At 43.8% G+C, this 24118-nt stretch overlaps 1 protein-coding gene across 1 annotated transcript in view; it reads left to right on the forward strand.

Moving 5' to 3' along the window:
• Nucleotides 1-23235, forward strand: part of dvl2 (dishevelled segment polarity protein 2) — a 61565-nt gene extending 38330 nt beyond the window's left edge. Inside the window, exons 8-15 of the mRNA XM_069920056.1 lie at nt 6437-6576; nt 9453-9529; nt 11140-11207; nt 12532-12666; nt 15052-15183; nt 16546-16722; nt 21455-21682; nt 22219-23235. Coding sequence (XP_069776157.1) covers nt 6437-6576; nt 9453-9529; nt 11140-11207; nt 12532-12666; nt 15052-15183; nt 16546-16722; nt 21455-21682; nt 22219-22655 — 1394 coding nt within the window. The 3' untranslated portion in view covers nt 22656-23235. The remainder of the gene's footprint in view (nt 1-6436; nt 6577-9452; nt 9530-11139; nt 11208-12531; nt 12667-15051; nt 15184-16545; nt 16723-21454; nt 21683-22218) is intronic.
• The last annotated feature ends 883 nt before the right edge of the window (nt 23236-24118 follow it).

Genomic DNA, 24118 nt, shown 5'->3' on the forward strand with positions numbered 1-24118 from the left:
GAAAGGAGTTCAATACAGCAAAGGCGATTTTATGGAAGAAAGGGTATAAATTTATACTAAAGCATCCAGCGGTATTGAAAATATTTAGTCCAGGACAACAAAACAGACTATTCTCGGATCCAGAAGAAGCACGAAAATTTGCAGAACAATTACAAAATAGACTGAGGGATGAAGACGTGTAATGAGAGTAAAAATGACCACGATTTATATGTATGTGGGTAAAGAGGTATAAGTGTGTATATGTATAATGTGCATACGTGAATGAATCCGTATTTAGAGGAAAATATAGATAGTATAGACAAGAATTAATAAGGGAAGGAAATGGAATAGAGGGAATAAGGAGGGAACTAAAAGAGTGACCTTTGTTACATATGAAAAGTGAAATCTTTTCTGGGGGGGGGCTGGGTGGGGAGGAGTTGCGGTCACTGCAAAATCAGCTGACGCTTGCAAGTGAATTTGCAAACCCAAATGGAGAGGGGAGATGTGGTTGTCCGACAAGGGATAAAGGACAATTCAGGAGGGGAAGGGGAGATTGGGGCTAAAGAAGTTTTAAATAGGAGAATAAGGAAAATGTTTGATGTTTTAGGAATGTTGTCTTATAAAGGGTTTAAAATAAGAAAACAGAAATGGAAAAGGAGGAAAGGTAATGATGGAAAAACGGAAAAGGAAGATAAACAAAGTATAAAATGGCTACGTTGAACTATATGACTTTAAATATTAATGGAATACATAACCAAATTAAAAGGAAGAAACTGCTAAATTTACTGAAAAAAGAAAAAATTGATATAGCATTTGTGCAAGAAACACACTTAACTGAATTGGAGCACAAGAAATTAAAGAGAGATTGGGTAGGACATGTAACAGCAGCATCGTATAATTCAAAAGCAAGAGGAGTGGCTATATTAATTAGTAAAAATGTGCCATTTAAAATAGAAGAGGAAATAATAGATCCAGCAGGGAGATATGGAATGATAAAATGTCAGATATATTCGGAGTTTTGGAATCTACTCAATGTATATTTATTTACCTAACGAAGAAGATCAAAAGTTTATGCAAGATATCTTTTTGAAGGTAGCAAATACGCAAGGGAACATATTAATAGGAGGGGATTTCAACCTGAATTTGCATTCAAATATGGATAAAACTGGGAAAAAAATTAACAGAAAGAACAAAGTAACCAAATTTATAATTAAATCAATGGAAGAAATGAAACTTTTGGATATATGGAGGAAACAACACCCAAAAGAAAAGGAATATTCATATTACTCAGCTAGACATAAAACATACTCAAGAATAGACCTATTTTTGTTATCAGCTAGTATGCAAGATAGAGTAAGAAAAACAGAATATAAAGCTAGAATACTATCGGACCATTCACCCTTAATATTGACAGTAAAGCTAGAGGACATCCCTCCAAGAATGTATAGATGGAGATTAAACCCCATGTTACTTAAAAGGCAGGATTTTAGAGAATTCATTGCAAAACAAATAAAAATGTATTTTGAAATAAATACGGAATCAGTGGAAGATAAGTTTATACTATGGGATGCAATGAAAGCATTCATTAGAGGGCAAATAATAAGTTATGTAACCAAGATGAAGAAGGACTATAATCAGGAAACAGAGCAGTTGGAAGGGGAAATAGTAAATATAGAAAAAAAAATTAGCAATGATGGAAGATACAACTAAAAGAAGAGAATTGGCGGATAAAAAAATAAAATATGAAACACTACAAACATATAAGGTGGGGAAGAATATAATGAAGACAAAACAGAAATATTATGAACTGGGTGAAAAAACGCACAAAATCCTAGCATGGCAGCTTAAGACAGAACAAGCTAAGAAAATGGTATTGGCATCAAGGAAAAAAGACAAACAAATTACATATAATCCAAAAGAAATTAAGGAAAACTTTAGAGAATTCTATGAACAATTTTACCGAACTGAAAACGAAGGGAAAGAAGGGAAAATAGATGAATTTCTGACTAAAATTGAACTACCAAAACTACAAATAGAGGAACAAAATAAATTAACAGAACCATTTGGAATAGTAGAAATACAAGAGATAATAAAAAAATTACCAAATAATAAGACACCAGGAGAGGATGGATTCCCAATAGAATTCTACAAAACATTTAAAGACTTATTAATTCCGCCCCTCCTGGATGTAATCAACCAGATTGATGAAACACAAAGCTTACCAGATTCATGTAAAACAGCAATAATTACAGTAATACTAAAGCAAGGGAAAGATCCACTCTCACCAGCGTCATATAGACCAATATCTTTACTAAACACAGATTATAAGATAATAGCTAAACTATTAGCAAACAGGTTAGGAGAGCATGTACCGAAAATGGTAAATTTAGACCAAACTGGATTTATCAAAAAAAGACGCACAACAGACAATATTTGTAAATTTATTAACTTAATTCATGCAGTATAAGGAAATAAAGCACCTACAGTAGCAGTTGCTTTAGACACAGAGAAGGCCTTTGACAGAGTAGAATGGAATTATTTGTTCAAAGTATTGCAAAAATTCAATTTACCGGAGAAGTATATTAATTGGATTAAAGCATTATATAAGGGACCGTTAGCGAAAGTGACAGTAAATGGACATGTATCAAAGCAATTTAACTTAAGCAGGTCAACGCGGCAGGGATGCCCACTATCACCTTTATTGTTTGCGTTAGCTATAGAACCACTAGCAGAATTGATAAGAATAGATAATAATATAAAAGGAATAAAAATAAAAGACAAGGAATATAAAATCAGTCTATTTGCGGATGATGTTATAGTGTACTTAACAGAACCAGAACTATCAATAAAAGAACTATATAAGAAATTGAAGGAATATGGAGAAGTGTCGGGTTACAAGATAAACGTAAATAAAAGTGAAGCACTGCCTATGAATAATGCGGATTTCTCAAAATTTAAGAAGGAATCACCATTCAGATGGCAAATGCAAGCAATAAGATACCTAGGTATACAAATAAATAAAAATCTCGGCCAACTATATAAACTCAATTATTATCCACTAATGAAAAAATTACAGGACGATTTAGAGCATTGGAAATATTTACCACTAACACTAATAGGAAGGATAAACTGTATTAAAATGAACATTTTTCCAAGGATATTATACCTATTCCAGGCAATAATAAGGAAATTTTTATGGAGAGGGGGGAAACCGAGGATAGCACTAGATAAATTAACAGAATGGTATTAAGGAGGCTTACAACTGCCAAACTTTAAAAATTATTATAGAGCCGCACAATTAAGATAACTATCAGATTTTTATCAAACAAGCTAAAAACCAGACTGGACGAAATTAGAATTAGATAAAATAGGGAAAAAGATACCTGAACACATATTATATAAATGGGATGAAAAATTGGTACCACATAGAAGTTCTCCAGTATTACATCATCTCCTCAATATTTGGAAGAAGATTCACGTAGAAAGAAATAAAACAAATTATCAATTACCAAAACTAATATTGACGCAAAACAAGTTACTCCCTTTTACAATAGATAACCTTTCCTTTAGAGAATGGGGAAAAAAGGGATTAAAAGAATAGAAAATTGTTTTTCAGGAAATAGATTCTTATCCTTTGAACAAATGAAAGATAAGTACAATATAACTCAAGATACAGCGCTGGCATATTACCAATTGAGATCCTACTTGAAGGATAAATTAGGAAGCAGTTTGAGTTTGCCAGAGGCAAGTAACCTTGAATATGTGATTACAGATACAATGATAATCAAAAGATTTATAACAAATATGTATATTAAACTGCAAGAAAAGGAGAATGAGGAAACAAATGGTAAAACTAAAAAATGGGAACAAGATTTAAATATAAAGATAAAAAAGGAAACATGGGAGAAATTATGTTCTGGAACGATGAGACATACAATAAATGCGAGGTTACGTATGATACAATATAACTGGATACACAGACTATACATTACACCTCAAAAGTTAAATAAATGTGACCCAACAGTATCTGATAGATGTTTTCGATGTAAAAAAAGAAATGGGAACAACAATTCATGCAATCTGGACATGTGAGAAAGTAGAAAAATTTTGGGAAGATCTCAATCAGATATTAAATAAAATAACAGAAAACAATATACCAATAGAATCCAGAGATCTTTCTCATAAGTAACATAAAAAACAAAGAATTTGGAATTGATTTGGAGGATGCACAAAAAAGATTTGTTAAGATAACTCTAGCCGTAGCAAAAAAATGTATTATGTCAACCTGGAAATTGGAAGATAATTTGAAAATACAACAATGGTATATAGAAATGAATAAATGTATTCCATTAGAAAAAATAACATATAGTTTAAGAAATAATATTGAAATATTTGAACAAATATGGGAGCCTTACATTAAATACAATAGCGAAAACCTACCGGGGACAATCATTACCTAAGTTGATGGAAGGAGAAGGAAAGAAAAGAATGGACTCAGTAGAATTTCTGGTGTATTTTTGTTGAGTGACAACATTGTCTGACTGGTTTAATGTATCCTAGATTGTATACCTTAAATGGATTGGAGGGGGGGGTGGGTTGGGAGGAGGGAGGTGGAGGGGAGAAAATGTCACTGTATATGTGTGAAAAGGAAAAAGTGTGTATCATGGCTAATGTGATTTATGGTGTGAAAAATAAAAAATTAAAAAAAAAGAATGAAGTCTGATAGAAGATGTAGCTTTAAGATGAGAGGGGGACTTTATAAAGGAGATCTGAGGGGAAAATGTTTCATGCAGAGTATGGTGGTTATGTGACGTAAGCTTCCAGAAAGAGTGGAGGTTGATATAGTTAGTATTTAAAAAGGTACTTGGATAGGAAAGGTGTAGAGGGATATGGGGAAAATACAGGTAACTGAGATTAGCATACATAAGCTTTGTGGTCAGCAGAGGTTCGTTGGGCTGAAGGGCCTGTTTGTGTGTGGTATAGTTCACTGAAAAGTTTGAGGAAATGAGAAGTCAGACTCTTAGCTTCTCATGTTGGTGGTGAAAGATGTTTCTCCTCATGGAGGCATTTCAGAACTAGGTGCAAAGTCTCAGTGGAAAGAATTTCCTATTTAATATGGAGCTGAATGGGAATTTCTATTTCCTGTGCAGTTCAGTATGCTCAAAGCACGATCGACGTTACGAAGGTCAGGCAAGAGAGGAGAGCTGGGGTGAAGCATTGTTTGTCTTTCCAGGTGTGATGTTTACCTTTGGGACTTGGGGAGACCACTGGAGGAAGACCATCCGGAGGGTATGGGTTGGAGGTGAGAGGTGAGAGTTGAAAGGAGATGTGTGAGGTGCCTGAGCAGGCTGCCAGTTGAGGTATAGCAATGGTTGAGACATTTAGCAGACATGAACTTGTAGGTAGTGGATGGAGGGATGTAGAACATGTGCCGGCAAATATAAAATTCAAATTGGTATCATGGTTAGTATAGACATTATGGGCCAAAGGGTCTGCTCCTGAGCTCTATAATTCTGTTCCAGACCATGCAGGTTTTTAAAAAAATTTTTAATTTTTTATTTTTCACACTATGAACCATATTAACCAAAATACACACAAACATTTCCCTTTTGAATATACACGGTGTCATTTTCTCTCCTTCCCCCCCCTTCCCTCCCTCCTTCCCACCCCCCTCCCTACCCACTTGACATTCAACATATACAAACAATAAACAATGTCATCACACAATGAAAATAAATAAGAAAATTGTGTCATCTGCTTTTACACACTGGATCAAGTCATTTTGTCTTCTCATTCTATCATTTTAGGGGGTGGAGGTCCGCGGTAGGCCATCTCTGTTCTGTTCCAGTACGGTTCCCAAATTTGTTTAAATAATGTGTCTTTATTTTTTTAATTATATGTTATTTTTTCCAATGGAATACATTTATTCATTTCCATGTACCATTGCTGTACTCTCTGATTTCCAGTTTGACATTATACATTTTTTTGCTACAGTTAAGGCTATCATAGTTAATCTTTTTTTGTGCTTCATCCAATTTGAGCCCTAATTCCTTACTTCTTATATTACCTAGAAGAAAGATCTCTGGATTTTTTGGTATGTTGCTTTTTGTGATTTTATTTGATATCTGATTTAGATCTTCCCAAAACTTTTCCACTTTCTCACATGCCCAAATTGCATGTACTGTTGTTCCCATTTCCTTCTTACAGCGAAAACATCTATCTGATATTGTTGGGTCCATTTATTTAACTTTTGGGGCGTGATATATAGCCTGTGAAACCAATTATATTGTATCATGCGTACAGACCGTGCAGGTTCAAGGGTTTGTAGGTCCACTCCTTTCTAGAAATTGTGCAGAGAATTAAATATATTTGGAGATGAGATGGGTTTTTTTTAAAAACAACAAACTCCAATGTCGATCACCAAGGGAAATAACTCTTCTGTTTTGACCTTCTGCAGAGAAGTACAACTTTCTGGGTATCAGTATCGTTGGCCAGAGCAACGAGCGAGGTGACGGAGGGATTTATATCGGCTCCATCATGAAAGGCGGGGCAGTGGCAGCAGATGGCAGGATCGAACCTGGTGACATGCTGCTGCAGGTAACTGAGAGCCTGTGTCTGTTGTGGGCTGTCACTGGGCTTTGACCAATGAAATCTGAAGCCAGGCTCCCCTTCTTCCAGAACCCTTGCCAATTGTACGAGAGAAAAGGGGCAGCCAGTAGTTCATTGGAATTTAACATGAGCTCTCACTGCCCCATCACACTTCTTGGTTGACATTGTGGGTTCCAGCAATAATCCATGGGTTCCCGTCTTGGAAACCTTTATTTCTTCTTTGGCTTGGCTTCGTGGACGAAGATTTATGGAGGAGGTAAATGTCCACGTCAGCTGCAGGCTCGTTTGTGGCTGACAAGTCCGATGCGGGACAGGCAGACACGGTTGCAGCGGTTGCAGGGGAAAATTGGTTGGTTGGGGTTGGGTGTTGGGTTTTTCCTCCTTTGCCTTTTGTCAGTGAGGTGGGCTCTGCGGTCTTCTTCAAAGGAGGTTGCTGCCCGCCAAACTGTGAGGCGCCAAGATGCACGGTTTGAGGTGATATCAGCCCACTGGCAGTGGTCAATGTGGCAGGCACCAAGAGATTTCTTTAGGCAGTCCTTGTACCTTTTCTTTGGTACACCTCTGTCACAGTGGCCAGTGGAGAGCTCGGCATATAATCACGATCTTGTGAAGGCGATGGTCCTCCATTCTGGAGACGTGACCCACCCAGCGCAGCTGGATCTTCAGCAGCGTGGACTCGATGCTGTCGACCTCTGCCATCTCGAGTACTTCGACGTTAGGGATGAAAGCGCTCCAATGAATGTTGAGGAAGGAGCGGAGACAACGCTGGTGGAAGCGTTCTAGGAGCCGTAGGTGATGCCGGTAGAGGACCCATGATTCGGAGCCGAACAGGAGTGTGGGTATGACAACGGCTCTGTATACGCTTATCTTTGTGAGGTTTTTCAGTTGGTTGTCTTTCCAGACTCTTTTGTGTAGTCTTCCAAAGGCGCTATTTGCCTGGCGAGTCTGTTGTCTATCATCATCACCCTATACAAAAACAAAGGCGAGAAATCAGACTGCTCAAACTACAGGGGAATCACGCTGCTCTCCATTGCAGGCAAAATCTTCGCTAGGATTCTCCTAAAAAGAATAATACCTAGTGTCGCCGAGAATATTCTCCCAGAATCACAGTGCAGCTTTCGCGCAAACAGAGGAACTACTGACATGGTCTTTGCCCTCAGACAGCTCCAAGAAAAGTGCAGAGAACAAAACAAAGGACTCTACATCACCTTTGTTGACCTCACCAAAGCCTTCGACACCGTGAGCAGGAAAGGGCTTTGGCAAATACTAGAGCGCATCGGATGCCCCCCAAAGTTCCTCAACATGATTATCCAACTGCACGAAAACCAACAAGGTCGGGTCAGATACAGCAATGAGCTCTCTGAACCCTTCTCCATTAACAATGGCGTGAAGCAAGGCTGTGTTCTCACACCAACCCTCTTTTCAATCTTCTTCAGCATGATGCTGAACCAAGCCATGAAAGACCTCAACAATGAAGACGCTGTTTACATCCGGTACCGCACGGATGGCAGTCTCTTCAATCTGAGGCGCCTGCAAGCTCACACCAAGACACAAGAGAAACTTGTCCGTGAACTACTCTTTGCAGATGATGCCGCTTTAGTTGCCCATTCAGAGCCAGCTCTTCAGCGCTTGACGTCCTGCTTTGCAGAAACTGCCAAAATGTTTGGCCTGGAAGTCAGCCTGAAGAAAACTGAGGTCCTCCATCAGCCAGCTCCCCACCATGACTACCAGCCCCCCCACATCTCCATCGGGCACACAAAACTCAAAACTGTCAACCAGTTTACCTATCTCGGCTGCACCATTTCATCAGATGCAAGGATCGACAACAAAACCTTTATTGAGCCCACACCAAACCCTCTTAATGTGCACCCTGCTTCACAAATTGACGACTGGGGAGAGGGCTGCCGGGTTTTCTGACACCTGAGGTTTCTCTCTTCCCCCACCCCCCATCCCCATCGCAGGCCAAGCACTGGCTGGAGCTGGAGACCAGGACCTTTGGAGAGTGTGATTCAGTGCCACGTTACCCAGCATACTCACCAGCTGAACTTGTTTGGAGACACCTGTGTTTAATATCAAAATTACTGTGCTCTAATAGTCCTTGATTCCTCAAAATTCAATTTATTGTCAGGTAATAAAGACAGTGCACTATTACACAGAATGTTTTTGTCTGAAGTAGGGCAGACAGATTCGCTATTAGCAGAAATTGCCTGAAGCACTTCTTACAGTCAAAGAAAGAGAAGCAAAAGAGAGTTCCCTCAGAGTCCATGGATTCACCTCCAGCATTTCCACAGCCCCAGCAGCCACACAGAGTCGAGTCTAAACTATCAGCAACCTGAGCTCAAGATCCGAACCTCCGACAAAATCAGAAAACCTTTAGCGTCCTTGGCATCCTATTGCCTCCCGGTTCCCCTTCAACCAGTCTCCAACAGCCCGCACGCAGCCTGTGTGGATTCCTCACCTTGAGTCACCAACAGCTGCTGTTTGTGTGTTTCTTGAACTGCAGAATCTTTCACGGGAACGTCGCCATGGTCGTCTCCTCTGCTTCTTCTTTTCAAATGGTCCAGAGCCCCTGCCCCAGTCCTGTTACCCAGAGTTGATCTTGTGACTGCTGCTGATCATGGACACTGTCATCTTCGGCGCAGCATCTGGTGTCGCAAGATTTTTAAATAAAACTGTTGGCTCTATTTACAGGTTTTTTTTAAAACCTGTACGGAGTTGATGGCAGTTGGAATGGGCGGATGGACCCCACGGGAGAGCTGTGTCTGCTCCTCTCTGTTGCAGCCCTGCGAGGGCTTCCTAAGGAAGATGTGGGCTAATTGTTCTATCAGGTGGGATGCTTACTCTGGGCCCTTCTGTCCCTGTAGGTGAACGACATCAACTTTGAAAACATGAGCAACGACGATGCCGTGCGGGTTCTAAGGGAAATTGTGCACAAGCCTGGGTAAGTAGCATCGGGGCTGCCACATCCTTTGCCCCTCCTAGAATTGCCAGCAAGGACAAGGTACCTTCACGTAGAACAAAGAGCGTCCGTGCACGGGTAATGCAGGAAGCACTGCTTCACGCCAAGGGGAGAGAAAAACTGAATACCTTCAGTGGAAACTATCGTGGGCAGGATCAGTAGCAAATTTCGGAAGTGGGGTTGGCAGTTTTATTTTTTTTAATGCAAAGGCAGAGAGGATTATGAAGAGGCTTGAGTTTGATCTGCCGAATGGGATAACCAGGACCCAGGTAATATTCAGGCAAGGAGGAAGATCTGAAATACCAATATAAACATTCTAGGGATTCTCAGCAGCATCGATGGCCTGAAATGTGAACTTCTTTTCCCCCTTTGATGGGCTTACTTCTGCTCCAATGTCTTGTGACATCTTCATGGAAGAAGCAGACCAAATCTGGTTTAATCGGTTTATGCATTTGTTTGAACCAGCAAGCCCCACGCCAGCATTTACGAACCTTGGGAGAGAGCAAAAGGTCCTTTAAAGGGCTATGTAAGAAACTAAGTGGAGAAACAAGGCTGATTTAATCAGAGCATTACTGTATCTACACATGTAATAGTCAAGTTTTTTGAACCAATTCTTCAGGTCAAATTGGAGGGGCTGGGGCTCGACTTTTACACTGGTTGTACTTTTCACCACAGTTAAGTACCTGTGCCATTCAAGGTATCAGGAGCTTGGATGGCCAGGTCTGCCTTCATAGTGTTGGGAGAACGGATGGGTGGGTGGCTAGGCGAGGGTCCGCTGTCAGGATGTTGGGAGCTTGGGTGGGCGAGCGTCGGGAGCGCGGATGAGTGGGACTGGGTGAAAAGTCCAAGTTCTGGATACCGGAAGCTCGGATGGGTGAGTGGCTGGGGCCTAGGAGAGAGTCTGTGGCTGCGGCGTTGGGAGCTTTGGTGGGTAGGCAACTGGGGTGAGGATCTGCAGTCGAGGCGCCGGGAGCTCGGGTAGGTGGGTGGCTGGCTGGAGCGAGGATCCACAGGGTATTGGGAGCTGGGATGAGTGGGTGGCTAAGGAGAGGGTTATGCGGTCAGGGAGTCATTAGCGCAGTTGGGGCTAAAAATGTTTGGGGGGGGGAGTCAACTTTTACATAGGTCATAGGGAAAACACTGTTTTTGAGACAGAAAAGGGGGTGGTCGCCTATTACACAAGTATATTTGGTATTTGACATTAAACTGTAACGGTAGGTAAGAAAACATGGGAATGAGCAGCGATGGGACAATAGCAGAAAACTCCTGAGAAATGTACGTCCATGCCTGGAATGCTCCCTGGATGGGGACTGGAGGGAAATCTAGCATCTCACAAAGCAGTTAAAGTTTGGAGGAGATGAACCATCAGGACTTGCCCTGTTCCTGGGATGAAGATACAAGGATCAGCAAGTCTTGCCCCTAAATGTTTAATTTTTTGAATCTGATTGAACCAGGTTTTGTATTTGCATCTGTAAGTCTGTGTGACTGTCTCTCAATTTCCCCCTCCTGTTGTGCTGTGCGCTGCATTTTTGCCCATTTTATTAACTCTGCACTGTGTTCGACGGTAATCTGTGTGCTTTTCCTGTTTTAAGGCCAATCATTTTAACAGTTGCCAAGTGCTGGGACCCATCGCCTCAGGGTTATTTTACACTCCCCAGAAGTAAGTACCACACCAGCTGATTAAAGACGACTTTTCACTGCATTAAAGAGCAGAATGTTCTGTGCCTCAATAGATTTTTATTGACATATAAGTAACATTTTAATGGCTTAAGTTTAAGATGTTGAGTGACTTAACTGTCTAATCAAGTCAGAGGTAGCATGATTTGGATAAAGAGCCAAGTTTGCCCAACACTGTCTCTCAGATGTTCCCAGGGTAGTGTGGGTATGGGTTAGTTTCAGATTAAATTCCCACCATATTCTCCCATCGGACACTCCCAGGGCACTCTCAGGACACCATTGGGTACAGTGTAAAGCTCTCTCTACACTGTTCCATCGAGCAATCCCAGGGTAGACATAGTACGGTGTTCTACACTGTTCCATCGAGCAATCCCAGGGCAGACATAGTACGGTGTTAGGTACAATGTAAAGCTCTCTCTACACTGTTCCATTGGACACTCCTAGGGCACTCACAGGACAGCGTTAGGTACAGTGTAAAGCTCTCTCTACACTGCCATCAAACACTCTCAGGGCAGAGACAACATGAATGAGGTGTTGTGCAAAAATCTCTCAACACTGTTTCATCAAACACTCTCAGGGCACTCAGTTCGACATTAGGAACAGAGTAAAGCTTCAAATGCACTGAACCATCAAACTCTTCTAGGGCAGAGACAACATGAATGAGGTGCAGTGCAAAACTCTCTCAACACTGTTCCATCAAACATTCCCAGGGCAGTCACAGTACGGCATTCGGTATAGAGTAAAGCTCTCTCTACACTGTTCCATCAAATATTCCCAGGGCAGTCAGAGTATGACGTTAGGTACAGAGTAAAGCTCCAAATGCACTGAACCATCAAACACTCCCAAGGCAGAGCGAATGTGGCTTTGATACAATATAAATTTCTCTCAGTGCTGTCTGTCAAAAACTCCCCAGGGAGAGACACCACAAGTCAGCATGACGCTTCCTTCACGTGAGGACATATTGGATAATCTCATGAAATATTCATGATGGAAGGACCCCGTCTGGGTACTGTAGAGACAGAATACTGAATGAGAATTAGGGATGTGACAGATGATCCCCTGCCCCCACCAGTTTGTCTAACCTCTGGTGGTTATGCCTGGACTGCCCACGTGAGCATCTGTTGCCAGGAGAACAAAGGTCCTCTGGAAGTGGGACCATGGTTGTTGTAGTATGTTGCTACGTGTTTAGCTGCATCCCCCGGTGAGTCCTCGTGTTGATGACTGCTTCTCCTCTTGTGCTTTTGCTGTTACCCCCTTCTCCATGGGTGTCCTTCACTCACTGAGACCCTCTCTGCCTCTCTCTGTAGATGAGCCAATCAGGCCGATTGATCCTGCCGCTTGGGTTTCCCATTCAGTTGCCTTGACTGGAGCTTACCCAGCTTACGGTGCCAGTTCCTCCATGAGCACCATCACTTCCAGCAGCTCAATGACCGAAACTGAGCGTAAGTATCTGCACCATGGGGGAGGGGTTAAACTGTGGATGACGATTGCCTCACAGACCTGCCCAACTTGTCTGAGACTCTGATAGGAGTGGGAGCCACCTGTTAGAGGATAGGGTACAGTGTTCCCATCTTGGCTTCATTAATGACCTTTGGTGTGTTGTGCATCCAATGACTGGATAGAACCATAGACCAATGCAGCACAGAAGCAGGCCATTCGGCCCTTCTAGTCTGCCAAACTTATTTTGCCTAGTCCCACTGACCTGCATCCTGACCATATCCCTCCCATCCATGTACCGACCAAATTCTTCTTAAAAGTTAAAATTGATCCACGTTTACCACTTCAGCTGGCAGCTTGTTCCACACTCCCACGATGTGTGTGAAGAAATTCCCCCTAAACTTTCCCCTTTCACCCTTAATCCATGCCCTCTGTATCTTACCTACCCTCAGTAGAAAAAGCCTATCTACATTTACTCTGTCCATACCCCTCATCATTTTAAATACCTCTATCAAATCTCCCTCATTCTTCAATGTTCCAGGGAATAAAGTCCTAACATATTTGATCTTTCCCTGTAACTCAGTCCCTGAAGTCCGGGCAACATCCTAGTAAATCTTCTGCACTCTTTTCAATTTTATTGATATCTTTCTTGTACACAATTCTCTAAATTTGGTCTTTGTATTTGCATCTGTAAGTCTGTGTGACTGTCTCTCAATTTCCCCCTCCTGTTGTCCAGCTCCGAGACTCAATTTAAAAGCCAATATACCAAAAGCTTTCTTTACAACCTAGCTATCTGTGACACCCATTTTGGGGAATTATGTATCTGTATTCCCAGATTCCTCTTCTACTGCTCTCTTCAATGCCCAACCATTTACCATGCATGTCCTTTCTTGGTTTGTCCTTCCAAAATGCAACACCTCACACTTGTCTGTATTAAATTCCATCTGCCATTTTTCAACCCATTTTTTTCCATCTGGTCCAGATCCCTTTGAAAGACTTTCTGATCCAGTTTTGCTGATCCAGTTTACCACCTTATGATCCAGATCATTAATATAGATGACAAACAACAATAGTCCCATTACGATCTCCGAGCCATAGCAATAGTCACAGGCCTCAAGACTGAGAAGATATCATCCATCACTACTCTCTGGTTTCTCCCGTGGAGCCAGTGTCGAATCTAATTAACTACCTCCCCATGAATACTGAGCTTCTGAATCTTTGTGACTAACCTCCCTTGTGGGATCTTGTCATATTGTTCATTTCCATCCACCACCCCCTGAGCAGTGTGTGCTGGTTGAAACCTGGGGCTGATAACACTGGACAACAAATTTTTTTCAAAGAAAAATGGGGATTATGATAAACAACTTCAATCTGAACACACAGATAATTTCCACTTTGCTCTATCATGTAGGAAGTTGGAGAAACATTAAATTAACTTTTATTGAATTTAGCATGTTTTTTGGAATATTTTATTTACAAATTTTAAACCACAATAATAAATAAATTTCATTAAAATCAAAAATTATTTCAAATTGTTATACATGTGGTAAATAAGAAACCTCGTCCTTTCTCCACCCCCCCCCCCCCAAATTTAGCATGTTTAATCGCACATGATACCGCTTTTCCGTGTTCGCAATGTCCCGATGAAACCTCTCACCATGTTCGTCACTGACCGCACCAAGGTCTCCAGGGAAGACGTCCAAGTGCAGATGCAGAAAATCAATTTTCAATTGCGTGTTGCATGTCGTGGTTTTGTACGCTTGAAGTAGACAAAAGTATGACAGGAAATCACAAAAGTTGGTTACATCTTTTAAAAAAAAAACGTGATCAGCAGCCCAAAATCCATAAAATGCACCCAGAAGTGTTCAGGAAGCAAATTCTTCATTGTCCAGTGTAAACAGCCATCTCTGTTGACTGGAGTTATTCCTCTCTCTATGTCACACACCTCATGTCAGTGTTGCCAGGTTTAAACCCTGGATGCCTCTGCACAACAGCTATGTTGGACCACCTTCACTTGAAGGACCACAGTGGTTCGTGAAGGCAGGTTCACTACTTTCTCAATAAATGCGCTCATGTACCATGTGAGAATAAATAAAAATTCTGGCGAGGCTCTCCCTCTATCTTTCCTGCTGTCTCTAGAGTGGTGGTGATAAGACCATTTGGCCTGTCACCTTCTGCCCACCATTCCATCGTGGCTGATTTGCTATCTTTTTCGCCCCCAGATTTCTGTCTTCTCCCCATAAGCCATGATTCCCTTTGAATTGGCTCCACCTTGATTCGCCACCGTTTGGGTAAACAATTCCCTCCTCCTCCTCACTATTCCAAAGATCCAGCAACCTTGATCTGTCCTTTGCCATCTCATTTTTTTTTTTTTACCGCCCTTTCTCCAGGTTTTGATGACTTCAATCTGTCGATCCACACGGATATGATGTCAGTCGCCAAGGCCATGGCTTCCCCAGAGTCTGGCCTTGAAGTTCGAGACAGGATGTGGTTGAAAATTACAATCCCCAATGCATTTTTAGGTAGGTGATATGTGACCAGACTTTTCCTCCCCAACTGACAGGATGCTCTGCATCATAATCAAGGGTTATTAATCCTTCCGATCCCGAGAGAGGTTTGTGCAAAAACCAGTGTCTTTCAATTTCTTCTGCTCCTCAGTCCCTCTTCCATCAGCTAGATTTCAATATTCAGGCTACAGACAGTACCTGCACCCTTATTCTCCCCACGTTCCATTTACCTCTCTCAGATTTGATCCACGAACATGGAAAACAGTTTAGAACAAGAACAGACCCTTCGGGCACTTCTGTGCTTACTATAATAGAGTCTCAACTCCTCCCATCTTCCTGCATGTGATCTGTGTTCCACTGTTCCCTGTCTGTTCACGTGTTGCCTCTCAAATATTGCCATCGTATCAGTTTCCACAACCTCCCTGGCAACTTGTTGTGGGCACTGAACTTCTGTGCAAAAACCAACTTGTCTTGCAAATTCCTCTAAACTCCCCCCTCACCTTAAATCGACTGTATATACTCATGTAAAAAATCAAGTTTTTTTAGTCCATTTTTAATATTAGATTTATGGGGTCAACTGTTACATGGATATGTCTTTGATCGCGGTAAGTACCCTGCGTCTTTTGAGGTGTTGGGTGTTCCGATGGGCAGGCGGGTGACCGGGTGTTAAGTCTGCGTTCAAGGCATCTGGACGGTCGTATCTTGAAATGGACGTAAGTCACAAATTCACTGTGTCCATTTTATCGTTCGTCAAATACAACATGGCGGCCACCCCTGCCACAGGAGCTATTTTCCATAGATCGGCCCCTACTTTCACCCCAAAAGGGTAATTTTTATATTTTTTTTCTTTATTTAAAATTTTTTTCGGTCATATATATGGATGACTGCAAGGCACACAGGTTGCAAGTCAAGGACTACTGTATAGAAAATACAAATTTTTGGGGCCAAAAATAGAGGGGAGGGTTGACTTTTACTTGAGTATATACAATAGTATTTGACATTTCCACCTTCTGGTTTTATATTCCTCTATCAGGTCTCTCCATGGCCTCCGATACTGTAGAGAAAACAGTACAAGTTGGTCCTCTTGTGGATAATTCCAGGCAACACCCTGGTGAACCTCTTCTGCCCTCTCTGCACATCCTCCCTGGAATGTGGTGGCCAGAACTGCACACAGTATTCCAAAACACAGGCGATTTACCCACTGACCCTGCACCCTTTTTGGGAGGGGGGGGAAATCCAGGGAGAACTTGCAAACCCCACTGAATACCGGATTCGAGCCCACTGTTTCTCTCCGCCCCTTTTCCCCACTGATGCTGCGTGATGTGCTGAGTATTTCCTACCATCTCATGACGTGGCTCATCCTTGTCTTGTTGACAGGCTCTGACGTGGTGGATTGGCTCTACCATCACATTGAGGGGTTCCAGGATCGTCGGGAAGCCCGGAAGTACGCGAGCAACCTGCTGAAGGCCGGCTTCATCCGCCACACAGTCAACAAGATCACCTTCTCCGAGCAGTGCTACTACATCTTTGGGGATTTCAGTGGCTGCGAGAACTGTGAGTAAGAGAGGGGAAGCCTCGGACCAACCTTCCTTCATATAACTGGGCAGAGCATCTGGTTCCGACCACTCGCAAAGCAGAGGGCCCTGTATGGCACCCAGAGGAAGTTGGTGGGCTTCTGGGGCAACGTAAACAGTGGGTCTCTGCAACCGATCGTGGAGGGTGGTCAGTAACTGGCATTTGCTGGCCTTCAGGAGGAACCGCAGCTCCCAGCAGAGAATATCAACTACTGCTTTGCGGGAGCTGTCTGATTACTGTTGCAGTGGGTGTCCGGGGGGCTCGGGAATGTGGAGTAGTCCTAGCTGTGCTGGAATTGCTCATTGGACCCAGGGCCTGAAATCATCAGGAGCTGGTCCCACACGACTGTGCCGTTTCGCAAAACACAGAGACTGCTCCTGCACACCGTACACTTCCTTGCCCTCAAATTCCATCTGGACGCATCTTGGCGATCCATTTTGCCACCCAAAGCTGGGGGATGTCCCCAGTGGAGGTGCCTTTATGAGGGAGCCCTCCACTGTTGCAATGGAGACCTGGAGTGTGGAGTGTTGTGTAACAGATTTTTAAGTCGGTTTACTGACACACCCGACTGCCTGTCATTTCTGCAGCCGGTGGGAGATGATGGACTATTGAGGTTGCAGCCTCTATTTGAATATCTGAGAGTTCTACTCTTCAAGTTTGAGCTGCATTTCAGTCCTCACGCTCCTGATCTCTGATCATCCGGTGAAATGGGGATGGGTCACTCAAGGGAATCTCCTAGCCAGTTTGCTACTGATCCTGGCCAAGTTGTTCGGTCATTGGTTCAGTCACGGGTTGGCTGACTTCCTGCCCATCTTTCAGGGTTAGGTCCTTCCCTGTGTGTCCCTGAAGAAGGAGCACACAGTGTCCACGGGTACAATGGGCGATTTCCTGGGACTGGTGGGCACCACATGGGCTTGAGTACGTTCTGGTTGGTGAAGACCATGTTATAAATTTGAACGAATAAACAGTGTTCAACTGAAGCCATGTTGCACTGATATGATGTGATTTCTTATAATCACTGAATAAACCAGATTTGTGAAAGGATTAAAGAAAAAAGCAGAGGGGTTTGGTACAGATTGACCAGAGGGTAAAATCCTGAGGCTCACAAATGTTCCATGTAACAGGTTTAGTTGGTGAAGGGAGAGGTTTGAGATCGTTAAAGGATTTTAAGTCCTTGATCTCTGTGGTCAGAGGATGTGATGGAGAACGAGGGCCCAGGGCTTTAGAATTCTTCTATTTTCTTTCAATATAGAGGAGTTCATTTGGCCCACGTAATCCTATTGTACTGCCGATGTAGCCTGTGACCCATCCTACCACCCCCCATCATCCTTCTCCTCACAGATTATAACCATATAACCATATACAGCACAGAACAGGCTAATTTGGCCCTACTAGTCCATGCCGGAATAAATCCCCACCGTCCTAGTCCCACTGACCAGCACCTGGTCCATACCCCTCCAATCCTCTCCCCTCCATGTAATTATCCAGTCTTTCCTTAAATGTAAATAACGTCCCTACTTCATCCACCTCCGCCGGAAGCTTATTCCACATCCCAACCACCCTTTGTGTGAAGAAATTTCCCCTCGGGTTCCCCTTATAATTTTCCCCCTTCAATCTCAAACCATGGCCTCTGGTTTGAATATCTCCCACTCTTAATTGAAAAAGTCTATCCACATTGACTCTCTCTGTCCCTTTTAAAATCTTGAACACCTCCATCAAATCCCCCCTCAATCTTCTTAGCTCCAGAGAAAAAGCCCCAGGCTGCTCAACCTTTCTCTGTAATTCAAACCCTGACATCCTGTCAACATTCTCGTGAACCTTCTCTGCACTCTCTCTATTTTGTTTATATCCTTCCTATAATTCGGTGACCAAAACTGCACACAGTATTCCAAACTTGGCCTCACCAATGCTTTGTACAATTTCATCATAACATCCCAACTCTTGAATTCAATACTTCGATTTATGAAGGCCAACATTCCAAATGCCTTCTTCACCACTCTGTCTACTTGAGTATCAACTTTGAGGGTACTATTTACCATGACTCCTAAATCCCTTTGTTGCTCTGCACTCCTCAATTGTCTACCATTTAATGTATATGACCTATTTAGATTTGCCTTTCCAAAATGCAACACTTCACACTTATCTGTATTAAATTCCATCAGCCATTTCTCAGCCAATTCCTCTAGCTTTCCTGTATCTCTTTTTAAGCTACGGTAATCTTCCTCACTGTCCACAATACCACCAATCTTTGTATCATCTGCAAACTTACTTATCCAATTCACCACCCCTTCTTCCAGATCGTTAAAATATATATAACAAACAGTAATGGACCCTGAAGAACTCCACTAGTCACCGGCCTCCAATTTGACAAACAAATTTCTACCACTACTCTGACACCTCCCATCCAACCATTGCTGAATCCATTTCACTACCTCCTTATTTATACCTAATGCCTCCACCTTTTTTCCTAATCTCCTGTGGGGAACTTTGTCAAAAGCTTTACTAAAGTCTAAATAGACAACATCCACAGCCTTCCCTTCATCAATCTTTTTCGTAACCCCCTCGAAAAACTCCATGAGGTTTGTTAAGCATGATCTACCCCTGACAAAACCATGCTGACTACTACCTATAAATGCCATCCCTCAGAATACTTTCCATCAACTTACCCACCACAGACAACAGACTCACAGGACTATAATTTCCAGGCTTACATTTGGACCCTTTCTTAAACAGCGGAACCACATGCACCACTCTCCAATCCTTTGGCACTACCCCCGTGACCAGTGACATTCTAAATATCTCTGTTAATGGCCCCACTATCTGTACACTAGTCTCCCTGAGTGTCCTTGGGAATACTTTGTCTGGACCCGGAGATTTGTCCACCTTTATCTTTTTTAACACTGCCATCACTACCTCCTCAGTTATCCTTATATGCTTCATGACCTCCCCACTATTTTTCTTTACTTCAACTGGTACAATATTTTTTTTCCCTAGTGAATACCGAGGAAAAGAATTCATTTAAAATTTCCCCCATCTCCTCTGACTTTTCACATAGCCTACCCTCCCTATCTACAAGTGGTCCAATTCTATCCCTCACTAATCTTTTACTTTTAATGTACCTATGGAAACCTTTTGGATTTATTCTTACTCTGTCTGCCAAAGCCTCTTCGTGCCTCTTTTTGGCCTTTCTAATTTCTTTCTTAAGATTTTTTTCTACACTCCTTGTAGTCCTCTTTCAATTTCTCAGCACCCTGCTGTTTATACTTCTTGTACATCTCCCTCTTTCTCCTAACCAAATTTCTAATATTCCTCGAAAACCAAGGCTCCCTATGACTTCCAGCCTTTTCTTTGATCCTGACTGGGACATATCTACTCTGTACTCTCAAAATTTCTTCTTTGAATATTCTCCATTTTTCATTTACATCCTTTTCTGAAAAAAATCATGTCCCACTCAATACTCCCCAAATCCATTCTTATTCCTTCGAAATTTGTTTTTCTCCAATCCAGAGCCTCAACTTTAGGCCCTTCTTTGCTCTTCCCTAAAACTACCCTAAAACTAATAGAGTTGTAATCACTAGACCCAATTTGTTCTCCAACATTAACCTGACACCTGACCTATCTCGTTCCCTAACAGGAGATCTAGTATTACACCGTCCTGAGTCAGGTCCTCTACGTATTGATTAAGAAAACTATCTTGTACACATTTGACAGATTCTACCCGTCACTCGGACAACTTTAGCTGCCACCGACTTCACAGCTTTGGCATTTGGGAGGGAACAGTACCACCGGCGATGGGTGGAGAGCCAATGTGGTCATAGAGAGAACATGCAAAAACTCCATATAGACAGCGCTGGAGGTGGGAATTGGACCACAAGCTCTACAGGAAGCACTTCCTTGCACAAAGCTCAGTAGAAATCTGGAACCCCCGCTCCAAAAAAGAGGGGTGGAAGGGTTTGGATTGGACACTTCGAACTGTGAGCGCTTGCCATCTATGGGGTCATGGGAGTGAGAGTCATAGGACAAAGGGTGGGGAGGGGGCAATGGGGGTTAAGGCACAGATCTCGGGGAATGACGTAGGATTTGTGCTCATGCTGTTTGGATGGTTTTTGTTCGGAGTTGAAACTTATGTCAGAGTACAAACATGACATCACTTACAACCTTGAGTTCCTTTTTCTGCTTCTTTTAGTTCCTTTTAGTAATCTCTATGCAGGTAACTAAACTATACTTACACATAAATGTAGGGAAACTGTGCAGATACATATGGGTATAAATGTACAGTAATGAGCAAAATAAGAGTCCTTAAATGAGTCAGTTGTTGATGGTGGAGGGGTAGCAGCTGTTTCTGAACCTGGTGGTATGAGTCTTGTGCTACCTTTTCCTCTTCCCTGATGGCAGCAGTGAGAACAGCGTGTGCTGGGTGGTGTGGATCCTTGATGATCGCTGCTGCTGCTCTCCCTATAGATATTCTTGATGGTGGGGACAGTCTTGCCTGTTCCTGGAGCAAGAATAATGCAGGTCTGACGTGAGCATGGACTCCTCTTAATGGGGGGGTGGGGGGATTGGATCAGGAGGGATGTTTGTCCAGAAGGAAGCAATGAGTGGAGCAGATCTGGAGGAGCAGGAGGTTCAGATTAAACAAAGGGCGGTTGACTGAAGCCTTTTGCTTGGAGCTGTTTCTACAAGCTGCTGATCGCCTTCCTTCTCTGACTAGATCTGGCCAACCTCTCACTCAACGACAACGATGGCTCGAGTGGCGCCTCAGATCAAGACACGCTGGCGCCCCTCCCCCACCCAGGGAGCACCCCATGGCCCATGATGCATTCCTTTCAGTACCCCTACCCGCCTCCGCATCCATACTCCACCCAGCCACCCAGCTACCATGAGCTGACCACCTACAGCTACGGTGGGGGTGGAAGTGCTGGCAGTCAGCACAGTGAAGGTGAGTGGAGCCCATCCCACGGTAAGGAGGTTGGGGTCCAGGGCTGGGGAGAGGTGAGGCACAGTTCTGTGCATCCAGTACCCTGGAGTTCTGGAGCAGTTCTGAGGGGACTATATCCACCAAGGGGGTTCTGTCATTGAGGGGCCAGCTGCGGGAGGTGGGATCACAGAGGAGGGGGATGGGAACTCACAGGAATCCTGGCGAAGAGGGTGGCAGCTGGGGTCTGGGTGGAGAGAGTAGTCGGGGTGGGGCTCCTGGCCTTGGGTCAGGTTGGAGAGCTGTCGGCTGACCTTGATGACTGATTTGAAGACCTGCTCAGCACTGCATGGGGTGGTTGACGTTGCTGCTTTGTCTCTGGGTTTGGTGACTTCGGACAGGGGTGATGGGAGGACCAATCCACCCATAGGGTGTTGGGGAGTTGGACCATACCCCCTGAGGGGTGGTGGGCCGACAGGCTGAGCAGTCAGCTTGTCGGGGATGGGCTGAAGGGCCTTCCTGTGCCCCCCTGGGTGACCAACTGCTCCGTTCTGTTGCAGGGAGCCGGAGCAGTGGGTCAAACCGCAGTGAGAGTGAGCGTCGCGCCGCCAAGGACAAGGACGGCAAGACCGTGGACTCCAAATCGGGGAGCGGCAGTGAGTCTGAGTACTCCACACGGAGCAGTGTGCGGAGGGACCATGCTGCCAGCGAGCGCTCGGCCCCAGGGAGCGAGCACAGCCACCGCAGCCACCATCACTCGCTGATGGGCAGCGTGCGCTCCCACCACTCTGTCCACGCCTATGGGGCGCCTGGCGTGCCGCTGCAGTACAACCCGCTAATGGTGATGATGGTACCCCAGCCTCCGTCCACTGCCGTCCCACCAGGGGCTCCACCTGTCCGCGACTTGGGCTCGGTCCCCCCTGAGCTGACCGCCAGCCGACAGTCATTCCACATGGCCATGGGAAACCCCAGTGAGTTCTTCGTGGACGTCATGTGAGCTGCTTTAGGACGCGTGCGGTCATCTCCCTCAGACTGCCACCGAATCACCCTCAAGCCCGTGCAGTCTGAACGCCCCAGCTCAAGCAATCGCCACTGGAGCAGACACCCAGACAAGTATTTTAACACAAACTGCGTTTTAGTATAATTTAATTGAAGTACAATTAACAAGTGCAATTCTAGCCTTTTTTTAATCCTGTTTTTGTATTATAAACCAAGACCTAGTATTATCCTTCACTACGTCCACAATCTACCTGCAAGAGTTTGCTGCAAACTCCTCTCTCACCTGACCAAAAGACTGCTCGATTAACCCCCACCACCACCACATTTCCCATCGCCATCTGCCACGGCTTTTTGGCAGGGCAGAGACGCCTCCAGATTTCCTGTGCCTTGCAGTGTAACTTCTGGGAAAGTGAAAGGTCTGCAATTTTTTTAAGTAACTTTTTTTTTATTTTAGAACACAAGTAAATCAAATTATGTTGATGGTATGTTTTTTTTTGAAAGGAAGCAATAATCAATTCGTTAGTGCAAGATTGCAACGGTTTTGTTTCTTAAAAAAAATAAAAAGAAACTTAGTCTTACATCTTGATAGTAAATTTGTTTGTTCGTCTGATGCCTTTTTCCAGCAGGGCACGACCTCATTGCACGTGGAATGCGTTAGGTTTGGCCTCGCTCAACTCTGTTTTTCCACAAGAACTCAGGATCGTCCTTCGAATGTGGAAAGGAGGTGCTTGTGGATCAAGCCAGGTTTGCCGAGAAGCCAGGGGGTGTCAAACGCTTGGTCGAGGATGCAGGTGGAGAGGGGGTCTTGATGGGGTGGCACGGTTAGCGCAATGCTGTTGCAGCACCAGCGATCGGAACTGGGGTTCGAATCCCACACCATCTTTAGGGAGTATGTACGTTCTCCCCGTGTCTGCATTGGTTTCCTCTGGGTGCTCCAGTTTCCTCCCACCCTTCAAAAAAAAAAGTACTGGGAGTGGTAGGTCAATTGGATGTAATTGGGTGGCACAGGCTCGTGGGCCGAAAGACCCTGTATGTCTGCATTTAAAAAAGAAACCGGGTGCTTGGGGAGGGAAGTGTAGCTGGAATCAGGAATGGTGGGTTGGGAGGGGTGCAGAGATTTCAGAGGGGTTGCTGACAACATCTCTGAAGCTGAGGGGTGTAGGAGGCCTTGCCTTTGCTTCATGTGTGCATTCACTTTTTTACCCAGAGCTGCCTGATCTGGCCTTCAGGAAGGCGAATGGGTTTGGTGATCAAGTAAATTCTGGCAGTGGGGGCTACTTCTCATCAGTCCAACCTGGTTACATCTACACTTTCCAGGTGGGGTTAAGCACACGACACAACTCCAAGCTCTTATGGAGGCTATTATCACTAAGTGAACACTGCACCTAATTCTAAAGCCTTGCTATATCTCACTCGCTCTATCCTCTGCAATGACCTGGGCTGACCATTTCAATTTTGTCC

Source organism: Narcine bancroftii, chromosome 2 (assembly GCF_036971445.1).
Source record: "Narcine bancroftii isolate sNarBan1 chromosome 2, sNarBan1.hap1, whole genome shotgun sequence".
NCBI lineage: Eukaryota > Metazoa > Chordata > Chondrichthyes > Torpediniformes > Narcinidae > Narcine > Narcine bancroftii.